Raw genomic sequence first — 25,072 nt, forward strand, 5'->3', positions numbered from 1 at the left:
TGATAAATTAGTATTTGCAAAATGCTTTCATCCACTTTAGAGGTAATGTGTTCATCTGCAAACCAACAGAATTTGAAATGCCTGTGATTATCTTCAAAATCACACTGGGAATGCATGCGAATAAAAATAACAGAGTTGGCAAGAGAAGAAGGGGCAGAATCCATTTAAGATTGCTAAATTGCTATCTGTTTTGATAAGGTAATTGGCCAGAAAATTAAATGCACTGTATAGAAGAAAGCTATTTCCTGTACGCTGGTACAGCCAGAGGCCATTTTTATTCATCAAGCACAGGAATACAAGGAATAAGTAAGTGGATCAAACCAAAAAGAAATTAGAGGAAGAATAAATTCAACAAAAAGAAATAAGATTATTTAAAGTACAGGTTGATATCTGCATTTGAATCTTTGGTATTGAGTATGTATCTAAAAAAATTATCTTTTCCCTGCACCCTCCTTGAGTACATTTCATTTGTTGAAATCCTTACTTGGGAGAAATTGTAATAAAGTGGGGAAAGCAGCGAATTATGATGCAGGTACAGACGCCTGGGTTCTAGTCCTCACTCCACAGCTTAACCAATCAGCTAGCCCGATCTTCAAATGGCCTTATTGCTAAAATGAGAGATTGGATGAAATCATTCTCTAGTATTCTCTCCAGCTGTAAAATCTTGATTCTAAGTCAAGCGCTTCCTCAACATTTCCTAAATAAAGACAGAAGATTAAATTCTGATAGGATTCTTAAATTTACATAGTCATCAACAAAGATAACTCAAGGTGAAGAGCCCTAGCCTTTGAAATCCACTTGACTTCCTGGTCTTTCTGAGAGATGACTACTTTACACGTTACTGACACACAGATTCTGTTGGCTCCTTAAATATTGCAAGCGCAGGGGAGTCGTCGGGAAAACGATGAGAGCTGCTGGCCGCAGGGTGGTCCTGATACCACCCCACCCATCTTCTGAAAGCTGCCCTTTCAATAGCACAGCTACGTTGAATTTCTCAGTGGTCATCTGTGAAGGAGCATCTCTGGGCGAGAACTTGAGTGAAATACGAGACGTTGCTGGGACTGAGAGCTCGCAGTCAAGCAACCTGAGGAAGCCTACTGCTTGCACCCTGCCTCCTGATACCGTTTCCTCCCTCTTTGGAGAAGTTATAACTAGGACTAAGTTTCTTTTTTATTTTCTCCACCTGGTTTAGGTGGTTGCTGTTGCAGAATGATAAACATAAAGAGTTGTAGGGAGGAGAGAAAATGCTAGATGGAGGTCCCAAAATTCTTCAAGGAAAATTTGGAGCAATACATTTGAAGGAATTAGATTTAAGTTCCATCTATTGCAACTGTATAGCCTTGGGAAATCACTTAACTTTTTAATATCACCCAGCAGGAATTTTATTGGATACAATTTAAAAAAAGATCCTAGCACATAATAAATGCATAATTAATGGTAGTTATTGTTATTAAGATTGTTTGTCTTTCTACCAACTAATTACTTTTTATCCCTTGCCTCCATTTCAAAAGAGGATTTGGGGGGATTTTTAAAAATAATGAACACAAGTAAGGAAACTGGATGCGGGAATGTAAAGCTAGAAAAACTGACGTAAAATATCGAATTAAATCATTTTGAAAATCATCACTTGAGAGGATAGCAGATTTATTTGACTTTTCTTCCAACAGATATGATATCAAGACTTTTACTGGGACCGACAGTTTCAGGAGGTGGTCAGGGTGGAGCTGAAGACCACCAAGAAACCTTTTGCAATACAAGTGATGGAAACCAGAATGAGAGAAGGCAGAGACATGTGTAGTCTGAGCCGCCTGTCCTATGCGGGGTTAGCCACTGTTCCATCATCCAGCTCCTGGAGATCTTTGGGGCCCAAGATCGAGTTTACATGGTGGTGGGGTTGGGTCCAGAAAGGGAGTTCTTTGATCAACTCATCTCTCAGGGATCCTTTACAGAGCAAGATGCTGTCAGAATGCCCCACGCGGTTGCTGATGGTAAGAGGTATGTGCATACATTGAGAATAACTCAACAGGGACCTAAAGCCTGAAAAACTTACGCGATCACCCAGGAGTAGACTCAAACATTTTAATCACAGACTTTGATTTGGCACACTCTAGGAACAAAGGGGGTGACTGGACAGTGAGGATGCTCTGTGGGACCCCAGAGGACATAGCTCCCAAAGTTTTGCTGAGAAAATCCTATACCAGCACAGTTGACATGTGGACTAATTGAATATGTGTTACTTGGCAGATCCCTGTCTTTTGACGATGAAAGCCATGTGAGACTTTACAGGAAGATTCTGAAAGGCAAAGATAGTTATACAGGAGAGGTAAGAGCTCAGTTTCCTTCTATTGACTTGGTCTTGAATAGATTTTCTTTTTAAATAAATGAATAGGTTTTATTTGGGGTTGTCCGGGGTCTTTGTTGCTGCATGCGGGCTTTCTCTGGTTGCCGTGCGCAGGCTTCTTACTGAGGTGGCTGCTCGTGTTGCAGAGCACAGGCTCTGGTGCGTGGGTTTCAGTGGCTGCGGCGTGCGGGCTCAGCCGTTGTGACTTGTGGGCTCCAGAGCTCGGGCTCAGTGGCTGTGCTGCGTAGGCTTCGCTACCCCGCGGCGTGCGGGATCTTCCTGAGGCAGGGTTTGAACCCGTGTCCCCTGCACTGGCGGGCAGTTGAACAGAGTTTCTCAATTTCAACACTATTGGTGTTTTCAGGGGGATGGTTCTTTACTGGAGCGGGTGGGGAGAGGTGTGGGGTATGGCTGTCCTGGGTGCAGTACGATGCTAAGCCTACCAAGCAGGTACCAGGAGACACACCACTAGCAGAGTCTGCTAGATACTGGCATCCAGTAGCTACACTAGAAACACACCTTCCCCAGAGTTGTGACAATTAAAATTGTCCTCAGACATTCTTAAATGGCCCCTATGGGGCAAAAATCACCCCTGATTGAGAGCCATGTCTCAAGGTAGCAGAGGCCCTCAATGACTGAGCTGTCTGTGGCTGGCACATGACGTTGACAATCAAGTAGGTAAGTGAGTTTGCCACGCCTTCAGTCTTCATGCAGAGCCTGAGCCCCTGTGAGGACGAATGTGTACCCAGAGGCTCACGGTGATGCTTGGGTGTTTGGGGAGACATTTTCTGCCTTGATTCTAGAGGATCCAGGCCCTCTGTGAGATGCAGTGTTTTCTCAAATATTTAACCTTATAGTTTGTGTAAAATAGTTATCCATTGTTTAAACTTGGAACTCCCAGTGCTTAGGAATGTGTTAACTTTTCGTTGTTTTGTTTAGGGAAGGAAGGTTGCCAATGCCCCCATGTGGGAAGCCTGACAAAACAGGAAATTTACTTCTTATTGAGCAAGTGACCAAATTTATTTGATGTTTAATGATGAAGGGGCTTTTTTTTTCCTCTTACGGAAAAGTATCGATAGCTCGATCATACATACTTAAAGTGTAACATCTATATGTATAACATCTTAAGCACAATTAAAAGTTAAACAGCAAATTGAAAAATAGTATTTTCTATCCTCTTGCAGATTTAATGTCTTATTGTACATGTATTTGTTTCTATACAAATTGGTAATTGAGAACTGAGATTTACACAGGGTGGTAGGAAAGGATGGGAAGAATTCACAGACAACATAAATCATGAGACGCTTTAAAAAACCGTCTAGCTTCACTAATGCCCAAAGAAATGCAAATGAAGACAGCCGTATCTTTTCTTTGTCTTTCAAATTGATAGAAAAATTTTAAAAATGCCCAATTTTACTCATTGCTGCTAAGAGTACTAAGAGATTAGCCCTCTTATTCACTGTTGGTAGGGGAAGAATTGTTACAGATTTCTTGAAAAGTAGTTTGAAAGATATATCTAGAACAGAGACTGCACATGAAATTAAAAGACACTTGCTCCTTAGAAGGAAAGCTATGACAAACCTAGACATTGTATTAAAAATCAGAGACATCATTTTGCTGACAAACGTCCATGTAGTCAAAGCTGTGGTTTTTCCAGTAGTCATGTATGATGTGAGAATTGGACCATAAAGAAGGCTGAGCGCCAAAGAATTGCTGCTTTTGAACTGTGTTGTTGGAGAAGACTCTTGAGAGTCCCTTTAATTAATTTGCATATATTGAAGAATCCTTGCATTCTTGGGGTAAATTCTACTTGATTACGTTGCATGGTCCTTTAAATATGTTCTTGGATTTTGTTTGCTAGTATCTTCTTGAGGATTTTTGTGTTTATGTTCATCAGTGATATTGGGCTGTAATTTTCATTTTTTGTGGCATCTTTATCTGGATTTGGCATCAGGGTGATGGTTGCCTCATAGAAAAAATTTGAGAGTGTTCTTCTTTCTGCAATTTTTGGAAGATTTTGAGCATGGTAGGTATTATCTCTTCTCCAAATGTTTGATAGAATTCACCCGTGAAGACATCTGGTCCTGGACTTTTTTGCTGGAACATTTTAAATGACAGTTTCAATTTCAGTGCTTGTGATCTATCTGTTTATATTTTCTAATTCTTTCTGGTTCAGTCTTAGAAGACTGTACCTTTCCAAGAATTTGTCCGTTTCTTTCAGGTTGTCAGCTTTATTGGCATGTAGTTGCTATAGTAGTTGCTGATGGTCCTTCGTATTTCCATGGTGTCGGTTATGATTTCTCCTTTCTCATTTCTAATTTTATTGAGTTCTCTCCCTTTCTTCTTGAAGAGTCTGGCTAAAGTTTATCAATTTTGTTTATCATCTCAAAAAACTAACTTTTACCGATCTTTGATATTGCTTTCTTCATTTCCATTTCATTTATTTCTGCTCTGACCTTTATGATTTCATTCTTTCTACTGACTTTGGGTTTTCTTTGTTCTTCTTTCTCTAGTTGCTTTAGATGTAAGTTTGGATTGTTTACTTGAGATTTTTCTTGTTTCTTGAGGTGAGATTGAATTGATCTAAACTTCCCTCTTAGAACTGCTTTTGCATCCCATAGGTTTTGGGTCATCATGTTTTCATTGGCATTTGTTTCTAGATATTTCTGTTTCTTTAGTTCTTTAATTTCTGCAGGGATCACCTGGTTATTTAGCTACACACTGTCTAGTTTCCATGTATTTGTGTTTTTTTTAAAGATTGCTTTACTGTAATTGATTTCTAATTTCATAGCATTGTGGTCAGAAAAGATGCTTGATACAACTTCAATTTTCTTAAATTTTCCAAGGTTTGATTTGTGACCCAAAATGTGGTCTATCCTGAAGAACTGAGACGAAAGTTTATTCTGTTGCTTGTGGGTGGAATGTCCTATAAATATCAATCAAATCTATCCGGTCTATTATGTTATTTAAAGATTGTGTCTCCTTGTTTATTTTCTGTCTAGATGACCCTTCAGTTGGCGTCAGTCTGCTATCAGAGTCCAATACTACTGTTGTGTTACTGCCAATTTCTTCTTTTACGGTTGTTAGCATTTGCTTTATGTATTCAGGGGTTCCTATGTTGGGTGCATAAATGTGTATAATTGTTATATCTTCTTGGATTGATCCTTTTTCAAAAATAATTTAATTTTTACATTTATTTTTTGGCTGTGCTGAGTCTATGCTGCTGCACAGGCTTTTCTCTACTTGCAGCACATGGGCTCCTCACTTCAGCGGCTTCTCTTGTTGCAGAGTACAGGCTTCAGGGCGCTTGGGTTTCAGGACCCACAGTGCATGAGCTCAGTAGCTGCAGCTCCCGGGCTCTAGAGCGCAGGCTCAGCGGTTGTGACCTACAGGCCTAGTTGCTCCATGGCACGTGGGCTCTTCCCAGATTCGGAATCTGTATCTCCTGCACAGGCAGGCAGATCCTTTACCACTGAGCCATCAGGGAAGCCCTGCCCGACCCTTTTAGCTTCAGTGCTTTCTATATAAGTGAAGAGCTGAAAGCATCCTTCCTCTAATGTCAAGAGCCTCTTCAGTTCAGTCCAGTCGCTCAGTCGTGTCTGACTCTTTGCGACCCCATGGACTGCAGCACACCAGGCCACCCTGCCTTCACCGGCTCCCGGAGTTTGCTGAAACTCCCGTCTATTGAGTCGGTGATGCCATCCAGTCATCTCATCCTCTGTTGCCCCCTTCTTCTCCTGCCCTCAATCTTTCCCAGGAATCTTTCCCATTGCTCTCAATTTCTTTTATTTCTCCAAAGCTAATAGTGCGATTTCTAATACTGAGTTTCAGTTTTCTGCCTTCTTTGTTGTTGTTTTGTACAGTTTAGCTAGTTTCTATTACAGAGGACAGAGAAATAGGCACAGATGAGGAAAGGGACAAGAAAGGAGGAAAAGGCCCACACTGTTCATGAATATTACAATGTGCTTGTAACTAACTGGATGCCTTGGATGAAAGCAAAGGGCTGTCTTTGTCTTCACATGGTTCGTTGCCTCTTCACACAGGATGGTGTTTTTATTTTTAGTTTTGATGGCATATATTTGTCACAGTAATAGTAAGTGGAATAGGTCTGAGAACTTTTGGACGATTTTCATCTTCTAGTCCTCTAAGTGTTGTTGGTGAAATGTATCTATAAAAGAGTCACATGGTGATTCAATAGTAACCAGAACAAGAGCAACAGCAATCTAGGTAATATTTTGTACTTCAAAAATCATTTTTCACATACTTTGTTACTTTGGTCCTAACAGAAAATCTTTTCTTTGATTTATATTATATATTTTCTTTTTCGATGTTTCTTATGCATTTGCCTGCGTCGGGTCTCAGTCGTGGCACGCGAGATCTTCCCTGCATCACGTGAGATCTCTCTCTGCAATGCACAGACTCTCTCGTGGGGGCACACGGGCTCCAGAGCTCTCAGGCTCAGTAGTTGTGGTGTGTGGGCTTAGTTGCTCTGTGGCAGGTGGGATCTTAGTTCCCAGACCAGGGATCGAACCTGCATCTCCTGCATTGCAAGGTGGATTCTTAACCACTGGACCCCCAGGTTGCTGCTGCTGCTGCTAAGTCACTTCAGTCGTGTCCGACTCTGTGCGACCTCATAGACGGCTCCCCCGTCCCTGGGATTCTCCAGGCAAGAACACTGGAGTGGGTTGCCATTTCCTTCTCCAATGCAGGAAAGTGAAAAGTGAAAATGAAGTCGCTCAGTCGTGTCCGACTCTTCGCAACCCCACGGACTACAGCCTACCAAGCTCCTCCATCCATGGGATTTCCTAGGCAAGAATACTGGAGTGGGGTGCCTCCCCTCAAGGCAATCTTATGAAAGAGAGTTAGTGATCCCCACTTTTCTGGCGCAGAAACTGAGACCTTGCAGTTCAGAGTTGAGTGTAGCCGCTCAGCCTCTCTCATCCAGACCCACTGACCTCAGTCCCCAGCTCTCTCCGTGTTATAGCGGGTTGCCAGGCCAGTTGATGGCACTGTCTTCCTGAGGCTGAGGAGAAACGCCAGATGGGAATTTTCAGTCCGAAGAGTGGACATGGCCAACTCTAGGAAGAGAAATGATGCAGTCAGCCTCAGTGGCCGTCACGTGGGTGTGAAAGCTGCTCATGGGGCTGAATGACCTCACCAGGTGACAGCGGTCCAGAGGAGGAATCTTATTAAACCTGTGATCCCATGAACTGATCATTTTGTGTCACATTATACTATTCAAGAAGTTTGAGCATGCATGCTGTTTTTATGCATTTCTAGAATATATACATGTATGTATATTAATCTGTTTTGTTCTTTATGAAACATAGGCAAAAATAAAATTTAGATTAAGAAGATAAAAATATAGTAGACATTCTGACATTTTTTTAGTTTTACTTGTTGTTTTCTAATATGCAACATGAAATCGTCTTCTATATACTCTCCAGCTGTTCGTTATGGCTCAGGGATTCTGTAATTTGTAACCTGTGTTTGAATAATGAGGTTTGTCTGAAGAATTTTTGTCCAGGACACCAGTTACCTTATTTTCTGCATTTTCAATGTATATTCATTTGGTCATCTTAATGAGCTCTCCATAAGTCTCATTGCACATATTTTGTATTCTTTCCAGTTTTCAGTGGCATGTCTTATTATAATGTTCCACTGAAGACAAATGGTTTAACTTTAAGTAGCCTTGAACCCAGATAAATATGTATGGATCCAGGACCAAATAAATATCTAGTCAGAATCGGAGGACGTGGCATCATGAGTCAGCCACCGACACGCTTGGTCTAGACTTGCAAGGTTTGTGTTTGATTTTCCCTGTGTTTGAGTATTTGGCAAACACATTCATTTATTTTGAGAATTTTATTTTGGGGAAAAATATTTCTCATAGGTCATCTATCTAAATAAACTGAGAGGGGAAAAAAGAAAAATAATTCCTTTACTGGTTTCTTTGATCCAAATCTTCAGAATGCTAAGAGATTGGAGGATGTAATGTTTATGTATGGAATTTGATTTTTTTTCCCCCACAAGAACAAAGACAATAGTTTGTAGGGATTCCCTTATTTATCTTGAGATTTAAAATTTAAAAAAAATACACACCAACTAGAAATTGTTGTTTGAGGTATAGCAAATATACGGGCAGTTTTCTCAATCTCTCTGCTTTGTAGATGAGGAGGGATACAAAATCACAGTGTTTTTTTTTTTTTCCTAGATACATGCTCATTGGTAGGTAACACAGAAAAGGAGTTTGAGAAAAAACAACTGCCCTTTTGTCCCTGTTCTCAGAAAAGTCACTGTGGTTTTCTGCCATTGCACTGAAGTGCAAAAGCTGTAGACTTTGCCAGAATATGTCCCTGAAACCTCAAATAGCTGAATGCACATGTCATATCTCTGCTACAGGCGGAATTGCACTTGTAGGCAGCCAAGTGGCGCAGAGAGGCCTTCTGTGCTCAGAGGAAATGCACCGTGGTGGGTTCTCCCCTGAAGCCCCCTTCTCTCTCCATACTGGAGATGTAGGCGTAGTAAGTCCAGAGAAAGCTCTCTTCTTGTTGCTGTTGTTGCTTTGTTTTAATTTTTTAAATTTATTTTTTAATTGGAGGAGAATTGCTTGATAATGATGTGTTGGTTTCTGCCATGTAACAGTGCAAATCAGCCATAATTAGACATATATCACCTCCCCCATGCACTTTCCTCCACTTCCGCCACCCCCCGGGTCCTCAGAGAGCGCCAGGCTGGGCTCCCTGTGTTGCACAGCACTTCCCACCGGCTGTCCGTTCTCCGCATGGTTGTGTCTACGTGTCGATGCTGCTTTCTCCCTTTTTGAATTCTCCCACTCTCTCCCTCTCCCAGTGTCCACAAGTCCGTTCCTTACATCTTCATCTCCACTCCTTCCCTGCAAGTAAATAGTTTTATCAACACCATATTTCTAGATTCCATATGTATGCGTGTGTGTGTGCTTAGTTGCTTCAGTCACGTCCAATTCTCTGCAACCCTAGGGACCATGGCCCGCCAGGCTCCTCTGTCCATAGGATTCTCCAGGCAAGAATACTGGAGTGGGTTGCCATTTCCTGTTCCACCATATATATGCATTAATGTACAATAATTTTCTTTTTCTGGCTTAACTTCACTCTGTGTAATAGGCTCTAGGTTCATCCACCTCACTGGAACGGACTCAAGTTCATTCTCTTTTCATGGCTGGGTAATATTTCACGGTATAGATGCACCATATCTTCTTTATCCATTCATCTGTAGACGGATATCTAGGTAGCTTCCATGTCCTGGCTATGGTAAACAGTGCTGCCGTAAACACTGGGGAGCGTGTGTCTTTTAGAATTGTGGCTGTCTCAGGGTACATACCTAGCAGTGGGATAGCTGGATCATATGGTAGATTTATTCCTAGTTTTTAAAGGAATCTCCTTTCTGCTCTCTACATTGGCTCTATCAGTTTTCATTCCCAACAACAATTTCAGAGGGCTCCCTTTTCTCCACACAGTGAGCTTTCAAAATTCGATGATGTTCATTCCACTTTCCACTCTAACTCATTCTTGGAGTCACAGGGACTCTGTGACATGACCACAATGGGATAAATGCTCACCTAACATTTGCTGGTGGAGTTCACCAGCGACGGCTGCTTCACCTTGTCCTGCTCGTGTGAAAGGGTGTGGGAGCTTTCACTGCTGATGGCAGCACACTGGACAGGTTGGAAAAGAACTCTCATTCGTTAGAGAGTTGAAAGAGAATTGCTATGTTTATCTTTCACTAAAAAGAGTGTGTTTTTTTCCTTTTTCAAAAGTGGAGTTTTAGGCTCACTATATATTTGATGACATGATCTTTGAGTGGCTTATTTGAAGAAGTCATTTGGATTTGATAAGCTGTGATCTTTATAGTTAAGAATGTAATTCTATATATGTGTTTGTGTATATGTGTTTGTTTTATTATTTTATTCTATTTTAATTGCTTACTTTTCTTCTCAGCCTTGGCCAGCTTTTTTACACTGGGTGAAGAACTTTATACGCAAGCTAGTGATTTGGGGGGTAATCATCACTTGTCAGCTAGGCAGGCCTGGAACCGTTCCTGGGTCATCACCATGGCTGTAGGGTCTTCCATGAAGACTCTTCAAGGGTCATTTCCTGGAATCTCATCAGAGTGCATCTCCCCATCCACAGAGTCCTGGATCTGCACAGTCTTCGAAGGCATATTCTTATCATAAATCAAGGCATATGTGGAGCAAGAGAAGCTTAAGGGCAGAAGAATCACCGCTATCTGTGCTTTAGTGAGTAGATGCCCTTTAACTCACTTTATCCATTTTAAGCCAGATACATTGACTTCATAAGTAGCATTAGATCAATAGGGATCATTTCATCATGGTTAAGGTACCTAAAGTTCCAGAGATCTGAGGGCATGTGGTTATTATTGGATAATGGTGACCTTCATTTTTAACATTTTTATCTGCAATTGTTCCATATAAAAATATATAATTCTCCAAAATATACTACTGTAAAAGACGACTCATACCTTCATATAATAGGAAATAGTAGATAAATCTGTTAATAATGATGGATTAAATAAAATATGAGATTATAGGCAAAAGGGATAAAAAAGTGAAGGGATGCTGAATCAGAGATGCAGCAGGCATGGTTAGATATGGGGGATAAATGCACTTGTTCTGAAATTATTGCTTTATAGTTAAGACCAGTATATGGGTAACACTCAGGATAGTCACAAGTGTCTGTCAATTTCATATTTAGCCTGCAACTATTCATTGAAGTTGTTAATTATGGGGAATATAAGGAAACTTAGCAGGCAATAGAATAAAAATAAATAGTGATAATACTTCGAACTAGAAAGCTTCTGCACAGCAAACTACAAAGCAAAGCACAGCCCACAAGATAGGAGAGAGTATTTTCAAACCATATATCTGATAAAAGGTCCATCTCCAATATAAAAGAGACTTCTATAGGTCAATATTAAAAAACAAACAAAATAAAAAAACTAGCACAGTTTTAAAAATGGGTTAAGGACTTGAATAGACATCTCTCTACAGATGGCTATTAAGTACATAAAAAGGAGCTCAACATCACTGATCATCAGTGAAATGAAAATCAAAACCACAACATCACCTCACATCTGTTACTAACGAAGCAAAAGACAAGTGTTTGTGAGGGTGTGGAGAAAAGGGAATTCTTGTACAGTGGTGGTGGAAACGTGCATTGGTGCAGCTACCGTGGCAAGCAGGGTGCTGGCTTTTGGGTTAGAAGAGGTAGGGCTGGCTGGAAGATGGGTTGAGTCCCAGAGAAGAACAACAGAAGGGAGCGTGGAATCCAGGGAAGTGGTCTGGGTCAGTGGGGACCAGACCAGAAGGATCAGGCACCCAGATAGAGGGGGACAGTAAGGGCTCAGTGCCCAGGAGAGGGGAGAAGGCAATGGCACCCCACTCCAGTACTCTTGCCTGGAAAATTCCATGGACGGAGGAGCCTGGTGGGCTGCAGTCCATGAGGTCGCTAAGAGTCGGACATGACTGAGCGACTTCACTTTCACTTTTCCCTTTCATGCATTGGAGAAGGAAATGGCAACCCACTCCAGTGTTCTTGCCTGGAGAATCCCAGGGACGGAGGAGCCCGGTGGGAGGCTGTCTATGGGGTCGCACAGAGTCGGACACGACTGAAGTGACTTAGCAGCAGCAGCAGCAGCAGCCCAGGAGAGGAGCTTGACACCAGGCCCGCGGTTCCCCAGGGGCAGAGCGTTTGTTTCCACGGTGACTGGGGACGACTGATGAGAGAACCCACAGAATAGAAGGGCCCGGAGGGATCGTGGCTTGTGTGATTCATGTCTCCTACATTTTCGAATTCTGAAGAGCAGGCACCAGACCTTATTTGCTTTGGAAACCCCAGAGCCTGGTAGTCTGCATTTACCAGGCATGCGCTGTTTGAAAGTGAAGCTGGACTGGTCTCCCCCTGCCCTTGTCCCAAGGGTTTCCCTGCTGAAAAAACAAGTCCCCACTGACCTAAATCTCTTAATCATCTGTAGACACTGGGTGGATGTGACAGGAAGGGCTCGAGCTGTCTAGCAGGGTGGATACCGGGGGTTTTCACAAGCAGAAGAAACACCCTGCTCTCTCCTGCTGGCTACTCGTGGACCTCACTCACTGTCCCTGACCTGATAAAGGATTTTGAATGGAGGGCTGTGATTTGGGTAAGTCCCCTTCTTTCCAGCTTCTGTAAAGTTCCTACAAATCAACTTACTTTGTTTTTGATTGTCTCCCTGAAACAGTCCATGGGGTGCCAAAGAGGTGGACACTACTGAGAGACTGACACTTTCACTGAGAAATTCACGGTTCTTTCACAGGCTGGCTTCCTTGTTCCGTTGGTTTGTGTGAGCAGGAGCTTGTAGGTCGTATTCTAATGTCCATCTCCTCTCTCCACCATGGAGAAACAGACTGATGAGCCAATCCACCAAAACCCCGGCAGTATCATCTTCCGAAATGCTAGCTTTGAAAAATAGATGTGTATTTATTCATTTACGGCAGCGCCGGGCCTTCACTGAGGCACTGGGGCCAGCTTAGCTGTCTCATGGCATATGGGGTCTTCCCGGACCAGGGATCGAACCCACGTCCCTGGCATGCCAGGCATGTTATTAATACCATGGAACCACCAGGGAAGCCCTGAATAAAACGACTTCGACAGGTTTACAAATCACGGAACTTTGTTGTGAGCTCCTGAGAGAAAACTACAAATTAGCTGTTTTTCATATGTTTTAACCCTCTCCTGCCATCCTCTGGTGAAATAAGGTATTGTCAACCAGTTTCTAAACAGCTGAATCTTTACTTGAACGTGGTTAACATGAATTGAGTGAAAAGAACACAACTCATTTTATAAAAGATACGTTGTCTCATATTTCCTTTTACATTTCTTCTTTTATTACTTTTATGAAATCGTTTATATTTTTCTAATAGAGAAAAAAGATTTATCCTGAATAATGATATCAATTTCCTCCTTCATCATTGTCTAATATCCATTTAGATTGTCTTGTATTATTATTTGTCCTGAGTTTTTTATCTAAATATTTTCTCTCTTACCCTTTCTCCCTGTCTCCTGGTGGTTATGTGACTGTTTACTATTATCTTTGCTTGCATATTTTAAAAAGGGTTGTCAAAAAAGATTTACTTTGCATGATATAAGGTTGATAACTATATTTCAAGGAGTTTAATATTTGATTGATATAATCTGGATAATAGAAATCATGCACATGTGAGCTATATTTTTTCATTCTATTGCATATCATAGCATTATTTATTAAAATACATCATGTAACAATGTAATGGTGAATAGCCTTTAAGTGCACAAGCTTCTGGAAAGTTAAAACACTTAAGCTACAGTGAAAACATCTTCAACTGGATATGTGGAATAATTACTGATTTGTGTTTGAAATTTTTTTTTATTGAAGTGAAGAAGTTTCACTTTCAAAAAAGCACTTTAACCAAGAGTTAAATTCATAGAGAAAGGCTCTGAAACCTGAAACATGGATTGATCTGAATCTGGAGATGACGCATCAATTCCCCAGGGCTCCACAAACTGAGAGGCTCAAAGCAACAGAAATGTGCTCTGGAGACCAGAGTCCAAAGTCCGGGTCCCGCGGGTTTGATTCCTCGTGGAGGTTCTCGGGGGAATCGGCTCCGCGCCGCTTTCCTGGCTTCCGGTGGCCTGGGGCCGCCCTCCGGCTTCTGCCTCCCTCCTCACACGGCTTCTCTCTCTGTGTGTGTCTCTCTCTCTCTGTCTTTTATAAGGACACGCATCACCAGATTTACCGCCTTAATTTAGGATGATCTCATCTCTGGATCTTTACCTTGATTATATTTTAAAAGACTCTTAATCCAAACAAGATCATGTTCTGAAGTTCTGCTTGGCCTCGTGTTTTAGGGTCACCATTCAACCCACTACAGATGGAAATCAGCACCTGTGTCTGTGGCCCTGAGGTCACATGTGGGGTCCTCCGTTAGATCTGCCTTCCTAAAGCATCTTCCTCTTTCTGTTGCCAGTGGCCCTGGCCTTGGGGCCCCACTTCCAGTCTTTCAGGAAATGGTGCTCTGAGTATTATTAACTAGTGGGTTTGTTTGAAGCAATGTTCTATGGAATTGTCCCAATTCTATAAAATTGCATAATTCCATTCTATTTCCTAGTGTATCAATTCAGGGAAAGGGAACAGTTAAATGTAAAATTATAACATAAAATTTATAAGTAAAAATATTAAAAACCATAGATTGTAGAAGGTGATTTGCTAAAGATAAACTTCAAATTTGACTCTCAGCTTTCTAGGAGTCAGTTCAAAGAAGAAAACAGGTACATGCTTCACAGTGCCTGTAAAATTAAAGCAAATTAATTTTAATTAGTTGCTTGGAAAGAGCACATTCATTCCTGACTCTGGGACTCAAAAGAAAATTTCTTGTGGGATCTCCGCAGAGGATGCGCCGTGTAATTAGCAAGTGCAATACGATTGGCAGCATCTTTAGAGTAAACGCAGTGAGAAGTTTCAACAAGTTTCTTGTTCATGATGGCCCTTAATATAAACCAGTGGGTGATTTGGTGAAGATAGTTCCTGGGAGCTCCAAAGCTCCAGGTACCGAGCTCAAATGTTTGTCTGGGTTGCTGGAGAGAGGGATTGTGAGACAATCAAAAGGAAGGGATATCTCACATGCCTTCCAAGTGATACTGCAAATATATTGCTTCTCAGCGTGATTTTGGCTTGTGCTGTACGGCAGTGACAGCAGGCTGCTACAGAGCCTGGAGGACGGCGTCCTGCAGGGTCAGCTGTGTGTGCTCTGGCCGGCCGTCAGAGGGGCAGGCCGACAGCCAGTCTGGCACCTGCCCCAGGGAAGGAGGGTGAGGGCACCGCCTTGGGGGCCGCACAATTTCCTCCAGGAGCCGGTGTCTGCTGCAGGGCCCGAAGGGGCTTCCCAGGCGGCTCAGTGGTAAAGCATCCGCCTGAAAATGCAAGAGACGCAGGAAGATCCCCTGGAGGAGGGCATGGCCACCCACTCCAGTACTCTGGCCTGGGGAATCCCATGGACAGAGGAGCCTGGTGGGCTACAGTCCATGGGGTCGCAAAGAGTCGGACTCCACTTAGCGACTGAGTACGCACCCAGTCCCCCAAGGAAAGGGCATCCAAAACCACCGAAGCTCCATAGCAAAACGATAGCGGTGATTTTATATTTGAAAACTCTTTAGATGTTTATGGCGAAATACTTACTGCAGATGTGAAAACATTTCAGCAAAGTTTCACAGAACCTTTACTATTAAATAATGTTTTTTTTTCTTGAACTTCTGAATATTCATTGGAAGGACTGATGCTGAAGCTGAAGCTCCAATACTTTGGCCACCTGATGTGAAGAACTGATTCATTGGAAAATATCCTGATGCTTGGGAAAGATTGAAGGCGGGAGAAAGGGCGACAGAGAATGAGATGGTTGGATGGCATCACCGACTCAATGGTCATGAGTTTGAGTAAACTCCTGGAGCTAGTGATGGACAGGGAAGCCTGGTGTGCTGTGATTCATGGGGTTGCAAAGAGTCGGACATGACTGAGTTAGTGAACTGAATTGAATTGAACTTCTAAAATAAATGAGCATAAAAAAACTATTTCTAGGGATTCCCCTGGTGGTCCAGTGGTTAAGAATCCGCCTTCCAAGGCAGGGGTCTCAGATTCGATCCCTGGTCAGGGAAGTAAGACCCCATATGCTATGGGGCAAGTAAGCCCACAAACAGGAACTCGAGAAACTCCAAAGAGCTACTGAGCCCTCGGACTGTAGAGCCTGTGAGCCTCAGTCAGGAGTCCAGGGGCTGCAACACAGACCCTCAGGGTCAAAACTTAAAATATATATCTCTATATATCTAAACAAATAAAACACATCATTAATTATGCCTTATGGCATTTATTCAAGAAATATTTAAGAAGTTATTTCTAGAGTAATAGTAAATTAACATACCATGTAGACAAATAACTTTATGCTAGTTAAAAGCTGGGAATCATCTGACCAAAACAACGACTTTGATTCTAAAAGATCACTAGCCCTTCTTTCCAATAGATACCAGACAGCAGTCTCATCTGTTTATCGAAATCATACCTAGCTAGTGGCAACATAACCTTTTATTCTGCATTTTTAAAAAGTGACAGCCTATGGCTTTATTTTATATAGGATTCCATACTAGGTATTAACACGTTTTCTTGATAAAATAAATGATCTAGCGACAGATAGAAGGTAAACTCCTCTCAGTGGCAAGGAAAAAAAATCTTTGTTTTAGCAAAAGAGCAAGCACATTTTTGTTTTGGCCACCTCATGCCATAGCAGGACCAGAGAAAAGCCAGTTTCACTTGCTTGCCATCACTGCAAAGGTTTGAGATGCGTGAGAGGGGTTGTCATTTTTAGGCTGGGTACTTGACCACATGCATCTTTGTGTGTGCATGCCAACTCTTTGTGACCCTATGGACTGTAGCCCGCCAGGCTCCTCTGTCCATGGGATTCTCCAGGCAAGAATACTGGAGTGGGTTGCCATGGCTCCTCCAGGGATCTTCTTGACCCAGGGATTGAAGCCTTGATTCTTATGTCTCCTGTGTTGGCAGGCGGGTTCTTTGCCACTAGCACCATCTAGGAAGCCCACGCCTCTGGTCCCCTTGAACGCCAGCACCTCCAGCATTTGAAAACTGGGCGAGAGCCTGGAGCAGGGGGCACTGCTCAGGGTCTGAGGGGCCGTCCAGGGAGTCGGCTTGCGGGGTTCTGTTGGATGGTTCTCCTGTGAATCCAGAGGCAGAATTCTGCTTGTTCTTCAGTTCAGTTCAGTTCAGTTGCTCAGTCTTGTCCGGCTCTTTGGGACCCCACGGACTGCAGCACGCCAGGCCTCCCTGTCCATCACCAACTCCCGGAGCTTGCTCAAACTCCTGTCCATTGAGTCGGTAATGCCATCCAACCATCCATTCTCTGCCGTCCCCTTCTTCTCCTGCCTTCACAGCCTCAGGGTCTTTTCTAAGGAGTCAGTTCTTTGCATCAGGTCCATCTGAAGTTAGATTCATGCCTCTGGCAGTGCTTCTGGTGCTAACTCGGTGTGGCAGCTCTGGCCGCGGTTTAGAGCAACTTCAGAAGAGCCCTGTGCCAGGGCTGGCTTTGGATTGAGAGTGATCAGTGCTGTGCAGTCCTAGGTGCTGTGCATTTGCAGGACTTCTGTGCTAAGGACATTTATGCCACAGTAAATGCCTCCTACTCAGTGTGGGTTAGGGACAAGCCGGATACTGACAAGGGGTGGGTGGTATGGGAGACAGCATTTTATGGCCTTTTAGGAAAGATCTGTGCTCAAAACAGAAACACAAAGCCTAAGGGAAGGGAGTCAAGGACAGGTCACTTCTCCGCACACACCCCGCTGTCCCTGAGGAAACCAAAGGACTCTCTTTCCCCAATCAGAGCGAGTCTGAAGCAAACCTGCGCTCTGCAGTGGGGAAGGCGCCCCAGGGTGAGTGATGAATCCCAGCTGGGGTTGAGGTTTTCATTAGTCTAGGCTCCTGCCAAGACAGGGGCCCTGGACTGGTACTTTTCCAATGGCTGGCTGGTCTCCACTGGGGTCCCCAACAAAGCAGGAGACTCCACCAGCTGGGGGAGGCGTGCTCACTACTGCCCGGAGGCAAAGCCGGGGAGGAAGCTGGCTCTATGGAGGTGTGACTGTGTGCAGAAGCCACTGTGATGTGCCCGTGAGCGGAAGTCTTCTGAGTGGACCCTGCTTGCCCCTAGTGGGAATTATTCTCCATGAAAGACCAGTATCATAGGAGCAACTGCTTTCTATGTCCAGATATGGGTGTTTCTGAAAATAGGCTTTCTTTAAAGTCTTAAATAAAGAAAAACAAACAAAAAACCAAAACTTTGTAGCTGCTGGATGGAAATGAAAAAAAGAGGCAAAAATTAGTCCAGAAGGATCCTCAAAATTCCTATTTAGTCAAACCTTCAAGAAGGAAAAAAACCTTATGAACAAAACTTTATCAGAAGCCTTTATGTAATTGATAGATTGAAATATGTTTCAGACCTTAGAAAATCAGCCTTTGATATATTACCTCTGTTGGAATGTACACATGTACATGAGAGAACTTTCACAACTGTGATAGCCAATCCAAACAAGTAGAGGAACACATTTCATTTAGAAGCAAGCATCTATTTACAATGTTGTAAAGCTTAGACAAGGTTTTCAACAATAATAAAGCATAATTGACTGTATGATCTTGTTAATACATATTTTAATAAAAGTAAAATTTAATTTTTTTAACCAATGACATTTTACTGTTAATAAATAAAACTTAAATTTCTTAAAAAATTTTATCTTTAGTATACCCTTTTGAAATCACTGCATTTTCCATAAAGTATCTATCAATAGCATATTGGTTGGCCAAAAGTTCCTTTGAGTTTTTCTGTAATATTACAAACTTTTGGGCCAACCCAATAGTATCTGCAAACAATTTTAAAGTATATAAAAACACAAATACATTTACTGATTAAAAACTAGATAAGAAAGTTTGGGGACCATTCATTTAAGCTATCAAATGAGTATTTCTAACTATTAGCACACTCAGATTTAACTTTTCAATATTATTGAATATTCTGAGTTCTGCTTTAAATTCAGGAATGCAACCTTACAGAGTCAAATTCAGAAGAAAGGCCAATAAAATCCACAAATAATTTTGCTATTCCTGACAAATTTTCCCCTGAAAGACTGAAAGTATATAATTGTGGACAATAGCCTAATCTAGAATTAATTCATCAAGAAGAAAAACGGGGGACTTCCCTGAACACAGGTTCGATCCCTGGTCCGGGAAGATCCCACGTGCTGTGGAGCAGCTACTGAGCCGTGGGCCCCAGAATAAGACAAGCCCCTGCAGAGAGAAGCTCTCAAACAGCAAGGGAGACCCAGCACAGCCATCAGTAAATGAAAGAAGGACAATGAGAAATGGCATTTCTTTGCAATGTTCAAGTTAATAGTTTAGACTTAGGAAGAGAATTGCTTCTTTAAAAATGGGAAAGACCACCACTGGCCTCAGGATAACATGGTAGATATTATAACCAAAGAGGCCAGAGTTGAAGCTTAAGATTCACAACAATTGTTACATAGTTTTGAAGGCAGAATATCACCTTGTTGGTTAATTAACATCATTTTCTTCCAGCCTTCTCTCTCTATAAAACATTATTTAAAAACTTTTTCTTGAAAAAGCTGGGTCTTATGGTTTTTAGTTTTTGGGCCACTTGCATCCTATGCTCCATAGTGTCTGCAAGAATTTTCACTGCTACCAACAGTGCTGAAGGCTCCCTTTTCTCCTGTCTCCATCATTTTCTATTTGTAGACTTTTTGATAAGGACCATTTATTTTTACTTTCGAAATTCTGCACTACCATAGTAGCTTCCACACTGGAAGCTCTGCCTGTGGTTTCTTTTCTTTCAATTCGTCTTCTGCATCACACACACACACACACACACACTCCGTATTTCTGAAACACAGATCTTAATTGTGGCATTAGCGTGCTAAAAATGCTTGAAAAAAGGCCTCCAATGACCCACTGAACACGTCCAAGCTCCAAGTAGAGTCTTCGTGCCATCTTTCGAAGATCAAAGCCACCTTCCGGCCCTGTTCCCTGATGGCTCTGACTGTGGTCACACGGCCTCTCCCCGTTCTGAAACCCGCTGCCGGCTGCAGTGCCCTGGGCGCGCTGCGCAGCCTCGGCGAGGGCGTCTTCCTCCTCGCCTGACTCGGCGTGAGTCTGCACAGGTGCGCTGCCCTGTCTAACCCTGCTGCGGGACACGCATCTGAGTTATCATGAAAACGAAAGCTGAAGGAGGTTCATGTCTCACCGCTTGGATCCTAAACAGCAGGGGCTCTTGGCTGGCCCCCGTACGTCTGCGGAGCCCCCCTTACACAGTCACGAGTATCTCAGGAGAACAGTGGGCGCTTCTGTATCTTCATTCAGCTCACGACTCGATCTGACACATGACGCTTCCTCCTTTTCCTTTTTTAAATGGAATTTTACTGTTTATTCTCCAGATTACAGTGGACATACACGCTCATTGTACAAATCTATAAACTGCAAAGAGAAAGCCAAATTGCTTATAGTAACAATAACCAGAGATATCTACAGTTCAAATTGCCGTACTTTATATGTACACTCTGTTTTACAGTATTTTTTTTTCTATTTTTAGATTGTGAAAATTTTCTCTTTTGAAACATTCTTCCATACACTTTTTAAAATGACTGCATGTTGCTTTATCAGGTAGATAAGATCATCACGTGTTTAGCTATGATAGACTCTACTTTTGAGTGTATAGGTTGTTTCCAAAACTTTGTTATTATAAATAAAAATACAATGAAAATATTTTAGCATCCTTCTTTCCACATTTGTCCTTGGGATGAATCTTCAGGATAGAATTGAGGGATCAAAGGGCATGCACTTTTTATTTTCTAGACATTCTCTATAAATTGATACCTCCTTGCCAAAATATTGGGTACTCGTAGTTTAAAAAGAATCTACTCAAACTGGTAAAAAAAAAAAAAAAAAAAAAGGTGCCTTGAACTGCTTTTTTACTTTTCAGCTGCAGATGATTCCAACGGTGAACTGGAGGGCAGAGAACAGAACTAAGCACACGCATGCAAGGATAGTGTGTTGCACTAGGAAGGGCTGCCTGACCTCCCCATCCGGGGTGAGCTCGTGCCGGCCTGCCCTGAAGGACCGCAGTCTGGCCGTTCACGACCTTTCGCTTGAGGCAGAGGCAGGGCAGACTTCACTTGCGCCCACGTTTCCGTGAGCCGACGTTCGGACGACAGAATGACATCCACCTTTCTGTTCCTGTGAGTGGCTGCTCTCAGCGAATTCTGTGGATCTGATTGCTCGTTCGTGCGTTCAGGGAGCCTGCAGTCAAGTGGCTTTGCTCAAACTTGGGAAGCTGTGGAGTCTCATAGGTACTTTCTTATGCAAAAAGGGCAAAATTTAAAGATTCATTTACAATAGCTAATGGGCGGTGGGCGCACCAGGTGGGGATGGGTGTAGGGGTGGGGAGGGCATAATAGCTAACAACTTCTCACATTGCAATGAAAATACCAATTGTTTGCTTTTCTATTTTACCTTATTTTTTATTTAATTTTATTGACAATTGTTTCGGTCATCAATATTTTCTTTTTAAAACATAGTGTAATTCTGCCACTGTATTTCTATTCTCATCCATTCAATTTGCTTAGCTTACCTTGTTCCAGGTACTATGATCAGCATGGCAGCCGCAGAGAGGACTCGCCCTGCTCTTTGCTGCGTTCCTACCTGTCCAGGAAGGAAATGGGCATGACTGGGGTAAAAATCACATGGATTCAGTGGGCAGTAGGTAGAGTGATTGCTAAGTCAATTCAATTGTGTCCGACTCTTTGTGACCCCATGGACTGTAGCTCGCCAAGCTTCCCTGTCCATCACCAACTCCTGGAGTTTACCCAAATGCATGTCCATTGAGTCGGTGATGCCATCCAACCACCTCATCCTCGGTCATCCTCTTCTCCTCCTGCCCTCAGTCTTTCCCAGGATCAGGGTCTTATTTCAAATGAGTCAGCTCTTCACATCAGGTGGCCAAAGTATTAGACAGGGATACCTAGTCCTAGAAGAGCAGATTACAGTAATAACTCTGACCACTAGATGGCGCCATAAGGCACTCATACGTTAATCTTTGGGAAGTCGAGTTCAAACTGAAGCTTGAGGTTGAAAAAATTGATTAAAGAAAAGGCGTGGTTTCTAAAGTCTACATTTTTTCACCTTTGTAAAAATCTTCATATATTCCTCAAAACTAATGGATTCTAGACATGAATTTCCCGAGTTAGGTAAGAAAGGCATCTGGTGTGGATATGAGACTTTATGCTTGCTGAGCGGGAAGAACAGAGAGGCATGCTCTGCAGAGGGCAGCTGACATGCAGAACAGCCAACTGTGATCACCGCTCTCTGTTGCTGGACTTACGATAGTGCCAAAATTTAGTGACAGGCTTGTGGGACAAGAGACAACTGAACAGATAGAGAAAATAAGAGCAATACCTGTGGAATTAATAGAAATACATGTTAGTACAGTGTGTGTGTGTGTGTGTGTGTGTACACTCAGTCGTGTCCAATTCTGTAACTGCATGGTTTGTATTAAGAAGAGGTGGCAAGAATACACAGAAGAACTGTACAAAAAAGATCTTCATGACCCAGATAACCACGATGATGTGATCACTCACCTAGAGCCAGACATCCTGGAATGTGAAGTCCAGTGGTCCTTAGGAAGCATCACTACCAACAAAGCTAGTGGAGGGGATGGAATTCCAGTTGAGCTATTTCAAATCCTAAAAGATGATGCTGTGAAAGTGCTGCACTCAATATGCTAGCAAATCTGGAAAACTCAGCAGTGGCCACAGGACTGGAAAAGGTAAGATTTCATTCCAATCCCAAAGAAAGGCAATGCCAAAGAAGTTTCAAACTACTGCACAATTGCACTCATCTCACACACCAGTAAAGTAATGGTCAAAATTCTCCAAGCCAGGCTTCAATAGTATATGAACCGTGAACTTCCTCATGTTCAAGCTGGTTTTAGAAAAGGCAGAGGAACCAGAGATGAAATTGCCAACATCCGTTGGATCATTGAAAAAGCAAGGGAGTTCCAGAAAAACATCTACTTCTGCTTTATTGACTATAAATCAATATAGTGACTATAAATCAATAGGATCACAATAAACTGCGGAAAATTCTAAAAGGATGGGAATACCAGACCACCTGACCTGCCTCCTGAGAAATCTGTATGCAGGTCAGGAAGCAACAGTTAGAACTGGGCATGGAACAACAGACTGGTTCCAAATCGGGAAAGCAGTATGTCAAGGCTGTATATTGTTACTCTGCTTATTTAACTTATATGCAGAGTACATCATGCAAAATGCCAGGCTGGATGAAGCACAAGCTGGAATCAAGATTGCCAGGAGAAATATCAGTAACCTCAGAGACACAGATGATACCACTCTTATGTCAGAAAGCAAAAAAGAACTAAAGAGTCCCTTGATAAAGTGAAAGTGGAGAGTAGAAAAGTTGGCTTAAAGCTCAACATTCAGAAAACTAAGATCATGGTACCCTGTCCCATCACTTCATGGCAAATAGATGGCGAAACAATGGAAACAGTGAGAGACTATTTTTTTGGGCTCCAAAATCACTGCAGATGGTGACTGCAGCCATGAAATTAAAAGACGCTTGCTCCTTGGAAGAAAAGTTATGACCAACCTAGACAGCATATTAAAAAGCAGAGACATTACTTTACCAAGTTCTGTCTAGTCAAAACTATGGTTTTTCCAGTTGTCATGTATGGATGTGATAGTTGGACTATAAAGAAAGCTGAGCGCCAAAGAATTGATGCTTTTAAACTGTGGTGTTTGAGAAGACTCTTGAGAGTCCCTTGGGCTGCAAGGAGATCAAACCAGTCAATCCTAAAGGAAATCAGTCCTGATATTCATTGGAAGAACTGATGTTGAAGCTGAAACTCCAATATTTTGGCCACCTGATGCGAAGAGCTGACTCATTTAAAAGCTGACTCATTTAAAACGACCCTGATGCTGGGAAAGATTGAAGGCAGGAGGAGAAGGGGACAACAGAGGATGAGATGGTTGGATGGCATCACTGACTCAATGGACACGAGTTTGGATAAACTCTGAGAGTTGGTGATGGACAGCGACACCTGGCGTGCTGCGATCCATGGGGTCACAAAGAGTCGGACAAAACTGAGCGACTGAAGTGAACTGAACTGATGGATTGCCGCCCATCAGGCTCCTCTGTCCATGGGATTTTCCAGGCAAGAATGCTGGAGTGAGTTGCCATTTCCTTCTCCAGGGGATCTTTCCAACCCGTGGATTGAACCTTCTTCTCTTGCATCTCCTGCATTGGCAGGTGGATTCTTTACCACTAGCACCAGCTGGGAAGCCCATGATAGTTCAAAGGATGGATTAATTCTGCCTTGGAGCTTCCGTAGGAAGGCTGCTCAGAGGAGGTGACCATAAGCAAAGTCCTGAAAGATGAGTAGGGGCTTGTCGTCACGCTTGTGTGCTGCTTAGTCACACAGTCCTTTCAGACATTTCCACCCCCACCCACTTTGGGCTGTAACCCGCCAGGCTCCTCTGTCCATGGATTCTCCAGGCAAGAACACTGGAGTGGGTTGCCATTTCCTCCTCCAGTGCATCTTCCTGACTCAGGGATGGAACTCGCATCTCCTGCAATGCAAATGGATTCTTTACCCACTGAGCCATCAGGGAAGCTGAGTAAGGGCTTGCAACCTATCAAAAAGAAGAAAGGAGACTCCAGGAAGAAGAAATACGTATGTAACAGCACTATGTGAGAGAGCAGAGTGAGCCAGGGTGAAAATGGGGAGGAGGCAGGCGGTGGGTCGCGAGGGGAGGTGGGCCCGGAGGCCAGGCTGCAGCTGGAATGTGAGGAACCGGACACCATGCTGAAAAATGCGTGAGGTAATTTTTGGCGTTGGCAATGGGAAAAAAGTTTACTTTGTCCATTTAAAAACAGCACAGCGATTAATGACTTCCTGGGGTGAACAGTTTTTGTCTGGCTTCTGGTGGAATCGGCCCTTCTGAGGTTCTCACATAGACACTACAGTCAGAGAATTCTTCGGAAGGGATGCTGCTGCCTCAATTACTGTGGCAGATAGGAGGGTTTTAAAGG

The 25,072-nt window shown here is 42.8% G+C and overlaps 1 protein-coding gene across 1 annotated transcript; it reads left to right on the forward strand.

Annotated features, from left to right (window-relative positions):
- The first annotated feature begins 904 nt into the window (after positions 1–904).
- On the forward strand, positions 905–10,617 carry PSKH2 (protein serine kinase H2). Its single transcript, XM_070802180.1, is given in 10 exon segments — positions 905–1,161; positions 1,668–1,702; positions 1,705–1,794; positions 1,797–2,020; positions 2,022–2,053; positions 2,055–2,216; positions 2,218–2,323; positions 10,318–10,366; positions 10,369–10,474; positions 10,476–10,617. Coding segments are annotated over 10 exon segments (1,203 nt in total).
- The last annotated feature ends 14,455 nt before the right edge of the window (positions 10,618–25,072 follow it).

The sequence above is a fragment of the Bos indicus genome, chromosome 14 (assembly GCF_029378745.1).
Source record: "Bos indicus isolate NIAB-ARS_2022 breed Sahiwal x Tharparkar chromosome 14, NIAB-ARS_B.indTharparkar_mat_pri_1.0, whole genome shotgun sequence".
Lineage (NCBI taxonomy): Eukaryota > Metazoa > Chordata > Mammalia > Artiodactyla > Bovidae > Bos > Bos indicus.